Here is a 13,708-nt window from a genome sequence, read left to right as displayed (position 1 = left end):
TTGCAGATACCTAATCATGAACTGGTTTGGGCTAAGATGAAAGGTTTTGGATTCTGGCCAGCCAAGGTCATGCAGAAGGAGGACAATCAGGTTGACGTCCGCTTCTTCGGTCACCACCATCAAAGGTAATCACGACCCACATGCAACCGTAGTAGCTGAGCTCTCAGTTCTCAAGATTCATTCTGGCCATTATCAGTGTTTCGTGGCTTTATCAGAAACAGCATGAAGTTTCTTAAGAAACAATCAGCACATAACTTGACTAGGCAGCTAACAATGATTTCTGTAAATTGTGTCTTTATGTATATTTCAGATATTGTTTACTAAGCAAGATAGATTCAGTAACTGACACTGTTGAACTCAGATGCATGTTAGTGCTGGGACTGAATTCCTGATGGCAGTGGAGAGGGGAAGGGTTCTCAAGATGTGTCCATTTCATAGTATTCCAATGACTTTATGGTTCTTTCAACCATCTTTCAAAAGCCATAGACAAAAGTAAGCAACTCGGTGGTAGAATAGAATTTCAATCTTGTGGTCTAAGTATATATAAGAATTATATGCATAGAATTATCAGACAGTTTCCGATCTAGATTTTAAAGTTTCTGTTCCTAGGGATATGTATATAGCAATGCATAAAATTTGCATTTTCATAATACAATAATATATGTATATATATCCTAAGGGTAAAAACTCTTTATTACTATAAAATTATTTTTGTATAGTTATAGTTATTTGACACACAAAAATGCTAAACCATAGCTATCTCCTTTATTATGATATTAAGGCCTTAAATTTTACTGCACATTGAACACAGAAAGTCTAAGATAGTGTCCTAAATAATGTGTCATAAAAGCATTGACTCTAAAAGTGAATTCAGGTACTGTGAACTGTCATATGACTCTAATTAATGAGTCTAAACAAGCCACAATAGGAAAAGTAATTCACATGAAATTTGTAGGGGGTTCACTTAACAGAGATACTAAATTAAAGAGAGAAAGTGCCAAAAGTCAGCTACATGATCTAAGTTACTGTCCAAGGATTTAAATTTACATTTCATGAAGTGTCCTCCTCCTATTATGCCTGGAGGGTAAGTGTTCTGTAGTTGTTATTACTGTAAGAGAAGCTACAGAATGAGAGACTTTATTCCTTCCGTAGTGAATTTTTACCTAGTCTCCATTTAATTTAAGTAGAAATTTATTCTAGGAAACCTGTGAATAGTGTAAATTTCCAAAAAAGTTTTGTTCTTTCATAGATAGATGCACACTTAGCTAACACTTCTTTAATGGCAGGAAACATTAAAAAATAATACCATAATTCAGTACAAAATGAATGTTTGAATTGTATGATTATTAAATGGTAATTTTCAATGTTACATGCTCATATTCAGTTTGTTTCAGCTTTCCATCAAAACCAGTGAGTTAGGGCAGCCTTTATGTAGAAACACTGATCTGTAGAAATCTCTAAATTGATACCAGGGAAGGTCCAGTGGTTAGATTTGTATCCTTGCACCATCATTTTCTACTCTAGTCTTAGACAAGTTATTTAGTCTCTCTCAGCCTTGTTTTCTCACTGTAAAATCGGGGCCTCAGTACTACCTATCTTATAGGAGTTTATAATGTTTAAAGAAATTTTTATACATAAAGACCTCATTATATATAAAATTTATTTTCAGAAGTTTTTCCCCCAAAAAAAACTTTCTCTAAGATTTTTATCTAATGATTCTGGGCAAATGGGATTCGAAAGCTTTTATTTTAGAAAATAAAAAATCTACAATTTTACTATTAATATAGTCTTTTTCCTTTCCTAGTTATAGTGTGATCAATACAAATATTTGAAGTGAAGGATTGATGAAGGAACACCTTGAAAATGATTCTCTATCATTATTAGAATATTTGTTTTATTAGAAATCAAGTTTTATAAATACGATCATTAGTTTTAATTATTTAAGCAACATGTTATACAACAAGAACAGATGGCTAATTAGGGTTACCAGCTGCAAGTTTTCATTAATAAATGTGTATAAGTTTAATGGTATTTAAATACATTCTCATTGTTATGTAATGATCCAATAAATATTCTTCTGTCAGTTCATCATATCTTCACATGTAGGTAGGTAGGAAAAATAAATTTTAATAAATAAATGGTTGCAGACTAGTCCCTTCTGTACACACAGAATATGCTACTTTGTTCCTTGACCTTGGTAAGCTGTAATGTTCTATGAAAGAAAGGTGACTGTGATCCCTTAGACCAGTGGTCGGCAAACTCATTAGTCAACAGAGCCAAATATCAACAGTACAACGATTGAAATTTCTTTTGAGAGCCGAAAACCGATTTCTGTGCATGGGCCACGAAGTTTCAATTGTACTGTGCGTGCGCATATGGTATTTTGTGGAAGAGCCACACTCAAGGGGCCAAAGAGCCGCATGTGGCTCGTGAGCTGCAGTTTCTCGACCACTGCCTTAGAGTGTAGGTGGGATTTGTAAGATTTTGCCTGCAAAAGGATAAGAAAGTAGCTGATAAGGTCTTGTCAAGGCTAACTCTGCTGCATGTAGTTGAAGGTTGGGGTGGCACAGCCAGAAAATTGGGTCCTATAAGAAAAAATAGAATGAAATCCCTGAGCCATTTTATTCTGCATATATTCAAAGAATCAGGTTTGACAGATGTATAGATAAAGCCAAATTAGATTGTACGTCTGTTTATTAACACTTTAAATTGTGGAGTGTTTGTTTGCCATTTCAGTTATTTTTTTGTAGATCAGATCACATACCCACTGATACCTTTAAAAGTGAAATCTGATTACCTACATTAATGAAGTTGATTAAAGAGGACATTTATATGCATAGCCCATGGACACGGGCAATAGGATAGTGAAGACCTGGGGGTGTGTGTAGGGGCTGGGAAGAGGGAGATTAAAGTGGGAGGGGGAATGAGATATCTGTAATATTATCAACAATAAAAATATATTTTAAAAAGAATGTATTATGAACAACATTGAGAATTAAGTCGCATGTTAAGAATAGATATTAATTAATTTTATTATATCCAGGACACAAGTAGATAATTTAAGGGGAAAATACTCTCACAGTTCAGTAGTTTGTTACAGGTAGTCAGCATTGTTTATAACAGAAATCTCTATAAAAACCCACAGCTTTTAAAAGTGAACCAAAATACCTTTGTTGGTGTCAGTAATATTCAAGATCAAATAGGCCTCACTCACTATTGTATGCTTTGTGGTGCCTTCGCCAGCACACAGTAAAGAGCATTCTCAATATTATTTCAGTCCAATCTAATGATAGTGCCCAGGAAAATTGTCATCATTTTTTCCCAATGGAACCAAATACATTTTTCATTCTGTAGTTTTAGATCAATATTACACATAATTCAGAGACACGTGAAGCTGTGTTCATAGCTCTGTACTTCCATCGCTGAATGAGTCAGATACTTCTCTATTCACTAAATATGGTTCAGCTAATGAGTAGGGACGTGATATAAATGTAACTCACTGAATAACATTTTTTAGAAGCTCTCATATGTATGAATCTCATGAAAATATCGGCATTTTCAAATGATTCTGTTTTAATCTGCAAATAGCTAGATTTTAAGTAACTTACAGTATTTAGATCAATAAGAGAGAATATTTTAAAAAGGACTTATGCAGAATTTATATATAAACCCTGACAGTGTTAAGCTGGTTAAAGAAAATAGTTCCGAGATATTTGAGACACTTCAGTGATTGCTAAGAGTTTTTATTCAAACCATAGCTAACAAGTCAGTAAATTGGAATTTCCACAAACCATACCTTACAATGGATGGAGTCCACCACCATTTTGGAATTTTCTAACTATACCTTTAAATATTGCTAGGGCTTGGATTCCTTCTGAAAACATACAGGACATCACAGTCAATGTCCATCGGCTGCATGTTAAACGCAGTATGGGTTGGAAAAAGGCTTGTGATGAGCTGGAACTGCATCAGCGTTTCCTTCGTGAAGGAAGATTTTGGAAGTCTAAGAATGAGGACCGTGGAGAGGAGGAGGCAGAATCTAGTATCTCCTCTACCAGCAATGAGCAAGTGAGTGGTGTCCACATAGAAACTGCACATCAGTTATTATTTTTAATGTGAACATTGTTAATGCACACTCCTTACTGTAAAGACTGCTCTGACATTTCTCCTTTTTTGTGTGTAAATGTTTGTAAAGTGCTCGCTCTGTGAAAGAAATTGAACCCATTTCAAATAGCTAAGCCACCACACCCTGATCAGACCCTACCTGTTTGAAGAGTTAAGTGCACTGCTGCTCTTCCAAAGGCACATGAGCTCTTTCAAGCCCTGCATATCAGAGCAGCAATGAGTAAAATGTGACTTTGTGAAATGGAATGAGTTACTTCCTACCTGTGGGTCCATAGCTAGTATTTTCAGCAGAGAAGCGTTTCAGTGTCTGGAATAATATTCTGTTACTTTTATGATGCCCACAGCTAAAGGTCACTCAGGAACCAAGAGCAAAGAAAGGGCGACGTAATCAAAGTGTGGAACCCAAAAAAGAAGTAAGTTGTGCCCCTTGCAGTTTCCTGGTGGCATTGGCACAGAAAGCGTTTTCAAAGTTACAGTCAAGACAATTGCTTGTGATGTGTACTTGTGAATGGCATTGCCATCAGTCAGATAATATCAAACAAGTTTGAACCCAGTCTTCTGACCTTTCTGTCATGTACTGTCATTGGAAAAACACACATATGCCAAGCCCCCGCCTCAATTAAGCAACTACTGACCAAATCTGGCTAAGTGGGTGTGCACGTTTTGGCATTTCCTGGAACTCTTAATATGTTATCATAGAATTATTAAATAAACTAGAGGCCTGGTGCATGAAATTTGTGCATGGGTGTGTGTGTGTGTGTGTGTGTGTGTGTGTGTGTGTGTGTGTGTCCCTCCCTCAGCCCAGCCTGCATCCTCTCTAATCTGGGACCCCTCGAGGAATGTCCGACTGCCCTCTCACAATCCAGGACTGCTGGCTCTCAACATCTCGCCTGCCTACCTGCTTTCCTGATTGCCCCTAACCGTTTCTGTCTGCCAGCCTGATCGCTCCCTAACCACTCCCCTGACAGCCTGATTGATACCTAACTGTCCTCTGCCGGCCCGATTGCCCCTAACTTCCTTCTCCTGCCGGCCTGGTCACCCCTCCCAATTGCCCTCCCCTGCAGGCCTGGTTGCCCCTAACTGCTCTACCCTGCTGGCCTGGTCCCTCCCAACTGCCCTTCCCTGCTGGCCATCTTATGTCCACATAGGGGTGGCCATCTTGTGAGTTGGAGTGATAGTCAATTTGCATATTACATCTTTATAGGATTGTGTCTAGTACATCAGTTAGGCCAGCATTTTAAAACTGGAGGAAACTGTGGTTAAGCTCAACCTGTTAAAGTAGGTAATTCATGCATGTTTTAAATCCAGGTGTATATTTAGGTATAGGCCAAACACATGTTCATTGAAAAGTAGTTTAGGATTTTAAGAAATTTGTTAATAAATTTAGTCCAAAAAGTGACTATAAGTTGATAGTGATTTAAAATGATAAATATTTTTATTTAGTCTTTTAAAATCAAATGAGCATTAACATGTAATGAAACTGTAGATGAAGTTATTGTTAGAACCATTGTAGCTCTAATTGCATGAGTTTTTAGTTTTTTCCCATTTTTTCCCATTTGTGTGTCGAAGTATAACTGATAGCGTGTACTTTCTGTTAATTACATGTGTTTTTTAAAGACAGCTTCTTATACGGCTGTTGATGTGTATCACTGTTTTATCCTGATAGAGCTTATTTTTGAACTGTGAGCTAAAGGTTTAGTTTTGCATTGAGGGACTTTCCTTACCTTTAGGAACCAGAGCCTGAAACTGAAGCAGTCAGTTCCAGCCAGGAAATCCCCGCATTGCCTCAGCCAATCGAAAAAGTTTCAGTGTCAACTCAGACCAAGAAGTTAAGTGCCTCTTCACCAAGAATGCTGCATCGAAGCACCCAGACCACCAGTGATGGAGTGTGTCAAAGCATGTGCCACGACAAATACACCAAAATTTTCAATGACTTTAAAGACCGAATGAAGTCTGATCACAAGCGAGAAACTGAAAGAGTTGTACGAGAAGCTCTGGAAAAGGTCAGGAGCCCACACAGCGTGTCTGTCCTCTTCCCCCTGGGCATAGTGAGGGAGTCTTTCCCCGTAGCAGTTTAGCTGCTTTCACTAGTGTCTCAGCCAGACAGCTGCTTTTTAAAACTAAAAATGACACTAAAAATAGGAATATAATATCTTTTATGCTATTTCAATCAACAATACCTAGATATTTCTCACCTAAATATTCACAGCTCTTTGTGAAATAAAGGGAAGAGGTACATCATTTAAGTAGAAACTATATATTAAGGTCTTCGTAAATTATGACCTGACATATTGTGGGTTGGCTGAAACCGGTTTGGCTCAATGGATAGAGCGTCGGCTTGGGGACTGAAGGGTCCCGGATTCAATACTGGTCAAGGGCATGTACGTTGGTTGCGGGCACATCGCCAGTAGGGGTTGTGCAAGAGGCAGCTGATCGATGACTCTCTCATCGATGTTTGTAATTCTCTATCTCTCTCCCTTCCTCTCTGTACAAAATCAATAAAATATATTTAAAAAAAACATTATGACCTGACATAGTGTGGGTTAACTTGTTTTTCATTTCAGCTGCGTTCTGAAATGGAAGAAGAAAAAAGACAAGCTGTAAACAAGGCTGTTGCCAATATGCAGGGTGAGATGGACAGAAAATGTAAACAAGTAAAGGAAAAGTGTAAAGAAGAGTTTGTAGAGGAAATCAAGAAGCTAGCAACACAGCACAAACAACTAATTTCTCAGACCAAGAAGAAGCAGTGGGTAAATATCAATATATTTTTTAAGCATCTGATTGTTGAAAATATACCACAGGTATGATGAAAATCAATTCAGAATGATATATGTGGCATATGCAGATATTATCTGTGAAATTGTCAGCTTTAATTAATTTTCTAATCCTTACTCAAGGATATGTTATTTTTTAATTGATTTTTTAGAAAGAGAGAAACATTGGTTGCCTCCCATTTCCATCTCGAGCAGGGATCAAACCCACAACCTAGGTATGTGCCCTGACCAGGAGTGGAACCTACCACCTTTTGGTGTATGCAGTGTCGCTCCAACCAGCTGAGCCACCCAATCAGGGCTAATTAATTTTTAAATTTAAAGTCCTATAATTTCTCAACTTCAGACCCCACAGTTTTGTTTAGGATTATTTTGCTAAATTTAGATTATAACATATTTAGTACAATTAATTTATATAACCTTTTTATGTGTGCAAGTATTTTACTGGGATAAATTGGCTGGCCCTGACTTTTGTCTGTTAGCTCCTGATAGGTAATACCTAAATTGTGAAATTAGAAATGTAAATAGCAAATAAAGGATTTTCAGAATTTAGTACTTAACATTTATATATTAGGTTATATTAAAGAAATTGATTACTTTTACGTAACATCTCACTGGTCTCTAACTCCAGTTAGAATCTGAGAAGTAGTTCATTTTTCATTGCATCCTGTTTGTGACTCGTCTCCCACTTACCGTACATTAGAAACTTCTGAGCACACAAATTCTCCACAGATCTCAGGTAATTGGGGGGGAGGATTCCCCCCCTTCCCCCAAAACATTTGTAACTTGGTTTTAAATTTAATGAATTACTGTAGGAAGTTCAGTGATTCTTCATTTGATCCAGACTGTGTTCTGAAGAGTCTTTAAGTACATGTAAAGACTTAAAGTATGAGTACTAATATGTTTACCTTGAGGGAAGTAAACAAAGATTATTACAAAAATTGGGCAAGAAGGAAAAGGGAAAATTAGCATATAATAAAGAAAAGTCTTTGTAAATAAGTTGGTAGGAAAAAGAGATGAGTAATGGAATAATGCCATTATATGGAAATTAAGGTGGGCTCAAGGACAATACCCTTACACCGTGTCTAATTTTACCTTCATGGAAAGACAAGAGAAAGCCAGAAAGTGGACACTAGATTTAAGAGAAGAAATCCCCATATGTTTACCAAACAATCAAGGAAATGGGAAGAGGACGCTATAATAAAGAATTACAATACTGCCATTTATAGCACTTATATTTGTGAATTTGGTCCTATTATACCTATTCATTTGATTCCATATGTAAGTGATAGATACCATGCATATTTGCCTTTTTCTGTCTGACTTGTTTTACTTAGCATAACACTGTTCTCTAGCTCCATCCACGTTGTCACAAATGACAGGAATTCCTTCTTTCTTTGAATAATACTCGATTGTGTGTGTGTGTGTGTGTGTGTGTGGTGTGTAGGTATGTGTATTATCTTCTATTTATTCATCCATTGACAGACACTTTCAAGTTTTGTCAAAATGTTTATAGTGAATATGCCACAACGAACACTATACCAGTATAAGATAGTGGTCCAGTTTCTTCTCCACCTGCCCTTTTGGATTCTATATCCATATGGCAGTTCTATCTATATATATAAAAAGCCAGTAACCAGAATGCTATTACGACCGGTTCCAATGACACCCAATGCAGCTAGTGATCCTGCCCGATTGGGGGATGGGGCTGCCTGGCTAACCTCCCAAAGTCCCTGCCCCCGGCTGGCCCCACCCCGCCACGATTGGCCCACAGCCCCTCTCCATAGTTGGCCCCACCCTTGATCAGTGCCTATCACCCCAATTAGCCCTCAGACCCTCCTGCCAGGTCCACCCCTGATTGCTCTCCCCCCCCCACCCCCCAACACCAATCGGGTGGGGCTGGCCAGCCAACCTCCCTGGGCCACTGAACCCCCCCACACCCCCCCAGTTTGGTCCCCTCGACTCCATTCATGGGCAGGTCCATCCGGCTTACTGCCCACAGACCCTCCCCATGGCTGACCGAACCCCCCAATTGGCCTTCCCACCCTAATTAGGGGCGGGACCCACCAGCCAATCGCCCACGGCCCCTCCCTCCAGCTGGCCAATCTACTCTGTCTCCTCCTCCCGGAAGGCCTGTCCCAGATAGGCCCCACATGTGTAAGAATTTGTGCACTGGGCCTCTAGTTTTAAAATATTTGAGGAGCCTCCATACTGTTTGCACCGTTTTACATTCCTACCAACAGTGCATCAAGTGTTCCTTTTTCCCCACATTCTTACCAGCACTTACCTCTTTTTGGTACTAGCCCTTCTAAAAGTTGCAAAGTGATAATCTCATTGTGGTTTTGATTAGGATTTCCCTGATTATTAGAGATGTGGAGCACATGTTCCTGGATCTGTTGGCCATCAGTATGTCTTTGGAGAAATGTTTATTCAAATCCTTTCCCCATGTTTTAATTGAATTATTTGTTTTCTGTTGAGTTGTATGGCTTATTTTGGATATTAACCTTTTATCAGATATATGATTTGCAAATATTTTTTTCCATTCCACAGGTTACCTTTTCATTTTGTTGATGGTTTTGTTCACTGTACAGGAGGTTTTTAGTTTAATAGGCCCAATTTGTTTATTTTTGTTTGCTTTGGTGTGAAATAAAAATTTTTTAAGATCATCAAGACTGATAACTAGGAGCTCTTCCTAGTTTATGCTTTTCAGGTCTTACATTTTATTTTAGTCTTTAATCTATTTTGAGTTGATTTTTGTATATGGTATAAGATAGTGGTTCAGGGTTTTTTTGTGTGTGTTTGTTTTTTTCATGTGGCTGCCCAGTCTCCTAATACTGTTTATTGAAGAAGCTATATTCTTGGCTTCTTTGTGTTAAATTAGTTAATCATATGTGCATGGGTTTATTTCTGGATTCTCAGTCTGTTCCACTGATCTGTGGGTCTGTTTTTATGCCAGTACCACATAGCTTTGATTTATACCTGTTTTTATAGGTGAGGAAATTGAGGCTTATGAGCTTGAACAGTAAAAACTTGGTTGGTAGAGCTGGACTCACCTTCTAAGCTGCTTCAGCTCATGTCATTTCAAGTAGACTGGTAAAATATTTAGAATTGTTACTATATTATAATTAAATCTTACATTATTGTCAGAAAGACTACAGTGTTGTAGAACAAAACGTAGGTATGTCAGATGCCCAAAAATGGATGTTAAAAGGAGATACAAGAGATATCAATATATCCACAAAGACAGAGAGAGATATAAAATGAGTACATAAGGTAATAGGGTACTTAGGAGAATGGATGGTGCTGCTTAAAATGTTATTTAAAGATCGTGAAACTAAGATACAAGTTAAATAAACTTGGCTCCAAACTTACATGACTAACACAGGCCCAAGATTAAAACACAGATCTGACTCATTACAACTATTTCCAAAAATTAAAACGGCTGTCCGTATTTTTCTAATAGCAGGCTCTTCTCCCTGGGTCCTGCCCTAAGACTCTTACTATCAACTGCAAATCTATATATCTGTAGGTCTATCTATCTGTCATCTGTCTATATCAGTCTGTATATCTATCCAGCTGTCTTTTCATAGAATTTACATATCTATATGGATGTATTTTCAAGTATCTATTTCCAAAACTCAGTCTCATCAACTCAGCTTGAAATCTTAATTTTTACTCTTGCATCATTTTCTTCTCCCAGATCCAAACAGTCTTAATTGCATAGATTCCTTCCTCCCCTTTGGTTAGATCAGATTTTCAACTGAAGTACTATTAACATTTGGACCAAAAATTGATGGAAGAGAGACCTATCCTGTGTATACAGGATGTTTAACTGCCTGAACCCATTGGAGGCCACCTCCTCTTCTTTGTCCCCCAAAGTTGTGACGATCAAAACATCTCCCAACAGTGCCAAGTAAGATGAGGGCTGAGAACTGACCACTGGTTTGGGGTCATAAATAACCTTAATAATAATAGCATATTCAGTGGTAAAGCATATAATACTTGTCCTTTTTCATGTAAGGTCCTTAAGGTTCATCCATGTTGTAGCATATTGCAGAATTTTCCTTTTTTTTTTTTTTTTTAAGCTGAAAAATATATATACCACATTCAGCTTATTTATTCACATGTTCATGTTCACTATTGTGAACAATGCTGCTATAAACATGGGTATATACATATCTCTTTGAGACACTGCTTTTAATTCTTTTGGGTGTGATTATTGGGTCATATAGTAATTCTGTCTTTAATTTTTTGAGGCAACTCCATACTGTTTCCACAGGAGCTGCACCATTTTACATCACCAATTTTTTTTTTTTTTTACTTGGATGGTCGCCATCCAAATGGATAGAAAGTGGTATCTCATTGTAGTTTTGATTTGCATTTCCCTGATGATATGTTGAGCATCTTTTCATGTACTTACTGACATTCCTGAATCTTTTTTGATAAATGTCTATTCAGGTCCCTTGTCCTTTCTGAATTGAGGTTTTAGTTGTTGAGTTTTGGAGCTCTCTAAATATTCTTAGTATTAATTTCTTACCAGATATACGATTCACAAACATTTTATTCCAGTCTATAGGTCATTTTCATGAAGTCCTAATTGTCTATTTTCCCTTTGGTTATATGTGCCTTTGGTGTCATATCCAAGAAATCATTGCTAAATCTGGGGTTGTGAAGCTGCTATATTTTATTCTAAGAGTTTTGTTGTCTTAGGTCTTATATTTTCATTCTTGATACATTTTAAGTTAAATTTTTTATGTGTTAGATAAAGATTCAGTTTCTTTCCAGCACCATTTGTTAAAAGACTTATCCCCATTAAATGGTCTTGGCACCCTCATCGAAAATCACTTGATCAAAAATGTAGGGGTTTATTTCTGGACTCTCTATTCCATTTCACTGGTCTGTGTCTGTCTTTGGGCCAGTACCACATAGTTTTGATTAATGTAACTTTGTAATAAGTATTGAAATTAGGAAGTGGTAGTCTTCCAGATTGGTTTTTTTTTTTTTTTTTTTTTTTTCATGATTGTTTTGGCTTCTCAAGGTCTCTTGAGATTCCACATGAAAATTAGAATGGGCTTTTCTATTTCTACTAAAAATGTCATTGTGCCCAGCTAGCATGGCTCAGTGGCTGAGCATTGTCCTATGAATCAGGAGGTGGCAGTTTGATTCCTAGTCTGGGCAGATGCCTAGGTTGAGGACTCAATCTCCAGTGTGGGATGTGCAGGAGGCAGTTTAGAGTGATTCTCATCATTAATGTTTCTATCTCTCCCCCTCCCTTCTTCTCTGAAATTAATTAAAATACATTTTTTTAAAATATCATTGGGGCCGAAACCAGTGTGGCTCAGTGGATAGAACGTAGGTCTGTGGACTGAAGGGTCCCAGGTTCGTCTTGGTTGCAGGCACATCCCCGGTGCAGGGTGTGCAGGAGGCAGCTGGTCAGTGTTTCTCTCTCATTGGTGTTTCTAGCTCGCTCTCCCTCTCCCTTCCTCTCTGTAAAAAATCAATAAAATATATTTAAAAATATATATATCATTGTGATTTTGATAGGAATTGGCAATGAATACATAGATCACTCTCAGTACTGACATCTTAAAAATGTTGTCTTTTAATCTGTGAACATGGGCTGTGTTTCCATTTGTGTCTTTAATTTCAGCAATATTTTTTAGTTTTCATCGTACAAGTCTTTCACCTCCTTGTTAATTTCAAAGTATTTTATTCAAATTAAGTATTTTATTCTTACTTTGAGCAATTTTAAATAGAATTATTTTCATTATATATATAAAAGCCAAATGAGTTATGACACGCACTGTGATGGCCAACTGGCCTGATCTGGGCCCTGATCGTGCCCCCCACCCACCTAGCCAACCTCCCACAGCCCCCTCCCCCCCCCCGGCCCAGCCCGATGGGCCCCCATCAGGCCGGGCTGGCCAGACTCCACTCATGCATGAATCCGTGCACTGGGCCTCTGGTTTCCTTTAGAAACATCACTGACTTTAGTAAATTGACTTAGTATCCTGCTACTTTGCTGAATTCATTTATTAGATCTGATACTTTGTTCTGAAATCTTTGGGATTTTCTACATCCTAGATCATATGTAAAGATAGAACTACTTTTTCTTTTTAAATATGTATGGCTTTTATGTCTTGTTTGCTGCATTGCTCTGGCTAGAATGTTCAGTACTCTGTTGAACAGAAGTGAAAAGCATTCCTCCTTGTCTTGTTCCTGATCTAGAGGAAAAACTTGTACCACTGAGTATGATGTTCGCAGTGGGTTTTTCACATGTGGCTTTTTTGTGGAGGTAATTTCTTTCTGTTCCTGTTTTGTTGAATGTTTTTTTCAGGAAAGATGTTGAATTTTGTCAGATGCTTTTTCTTTTGATCATCAGTTGAAATGATTATGTGCTGTTTTTTCCCTTCATTATGTTGATGTGGTATATTACATTAATCGATTTTTATTTCAACCATCAGTGATTAAAATTTGAGGAAAATTGATATTCTCCAACTAAGAATTTGGTGAATTAGAAGACATCAAGTACAGAATTCTTTTGTATTGGGAGACTTTTTTTTTTTTTTTAAATTAATAATTCTATCCCCTTACTAGTTACAGGTCTTCTCAGATTTTCTGCTTGTGATTTAGTCTTGGTAGGTTTTGTTTCTAGGAATTTGTGTATTTTTTCTAGGTTATCCAATTGGTTTGGATAATTGTTAATAGTGCATTGTTAACTTTTTCCCCTATGGAATCAGTAAGCTCCCCACTTTCATTTCTGATTTTTTAAATTTGAGTCCTCTTTCTTATTAGTCCAGCTAGCTCCAGAT

At 37.5% G+C, this 13,708-nt stretch overlaps 1 protein-coding gene across 36 annotated transcripts in view; it reads left to right on the top strand.

The window, feature by feature from the left end:
* The window catches only part of ZMYND11 (zinc finger MYND-type containing 11), a 109,235-nt gene that overhangs the window by 90,159 nt on the left and 5,368 nt on the right, over positions 1–13,708 (top strand). For 16 of the 36 annotated variants that reach the window (XM_036408624.2, XM_036408796.2, XM_036408746.2 and 13 more), the window contains 6 exons: positions 7–125; positions 3,861–4,068; positions 4,470–4,538; positions 5,856–6,128; positions 6,690–6,875; positions 7,600–7,635. In XM_036408624.2, coding sequence (XP_036264517.1) covers positions 7–125; positions 3,861–4,068; positions 4,470–4,538; positions 5,856–6,128; positions 6,690–6,875; positions 7,600–7,635 — 891 coding nt within the window. Of the gene's footprint in view, positions 1–6; positions 126–3,860; positions 4,069–4,469; positions 4,539–5,855; positions 6,129–6,689; positions 7,007–7,599; positions 7,636–9,887; positions 9,990–13,708 lie in introns of those variants that run through there. The other 20 variants (XM_036408802.2, XM_036408771.2, XM_036408765.2 and 17 more) reach the window with 6 other exon arrangements.

Source organism: Pipistrellus kuhlii, unplaced genomic scaffold (genome assembly GCF_014108245.1).
Source record: "Pipistrellus kuhlii isolate mPipKuh1 unplaced genomic scaffold, mPipKuh1.p scaffold_m20_p_1, whole genome shotgun sequence".
NCBI lineage: Eukaryota > Metazoa > Chordata > Mammalia > Chiroptera > Vespertilionidae > Pipistrellus > Pipistrellus kuhlii.
The sequence above is the reverse complement of the archived record's forward strand: the minus strand, read 5'-3'. Positions and strand labels throughout refer to the sequence as shown.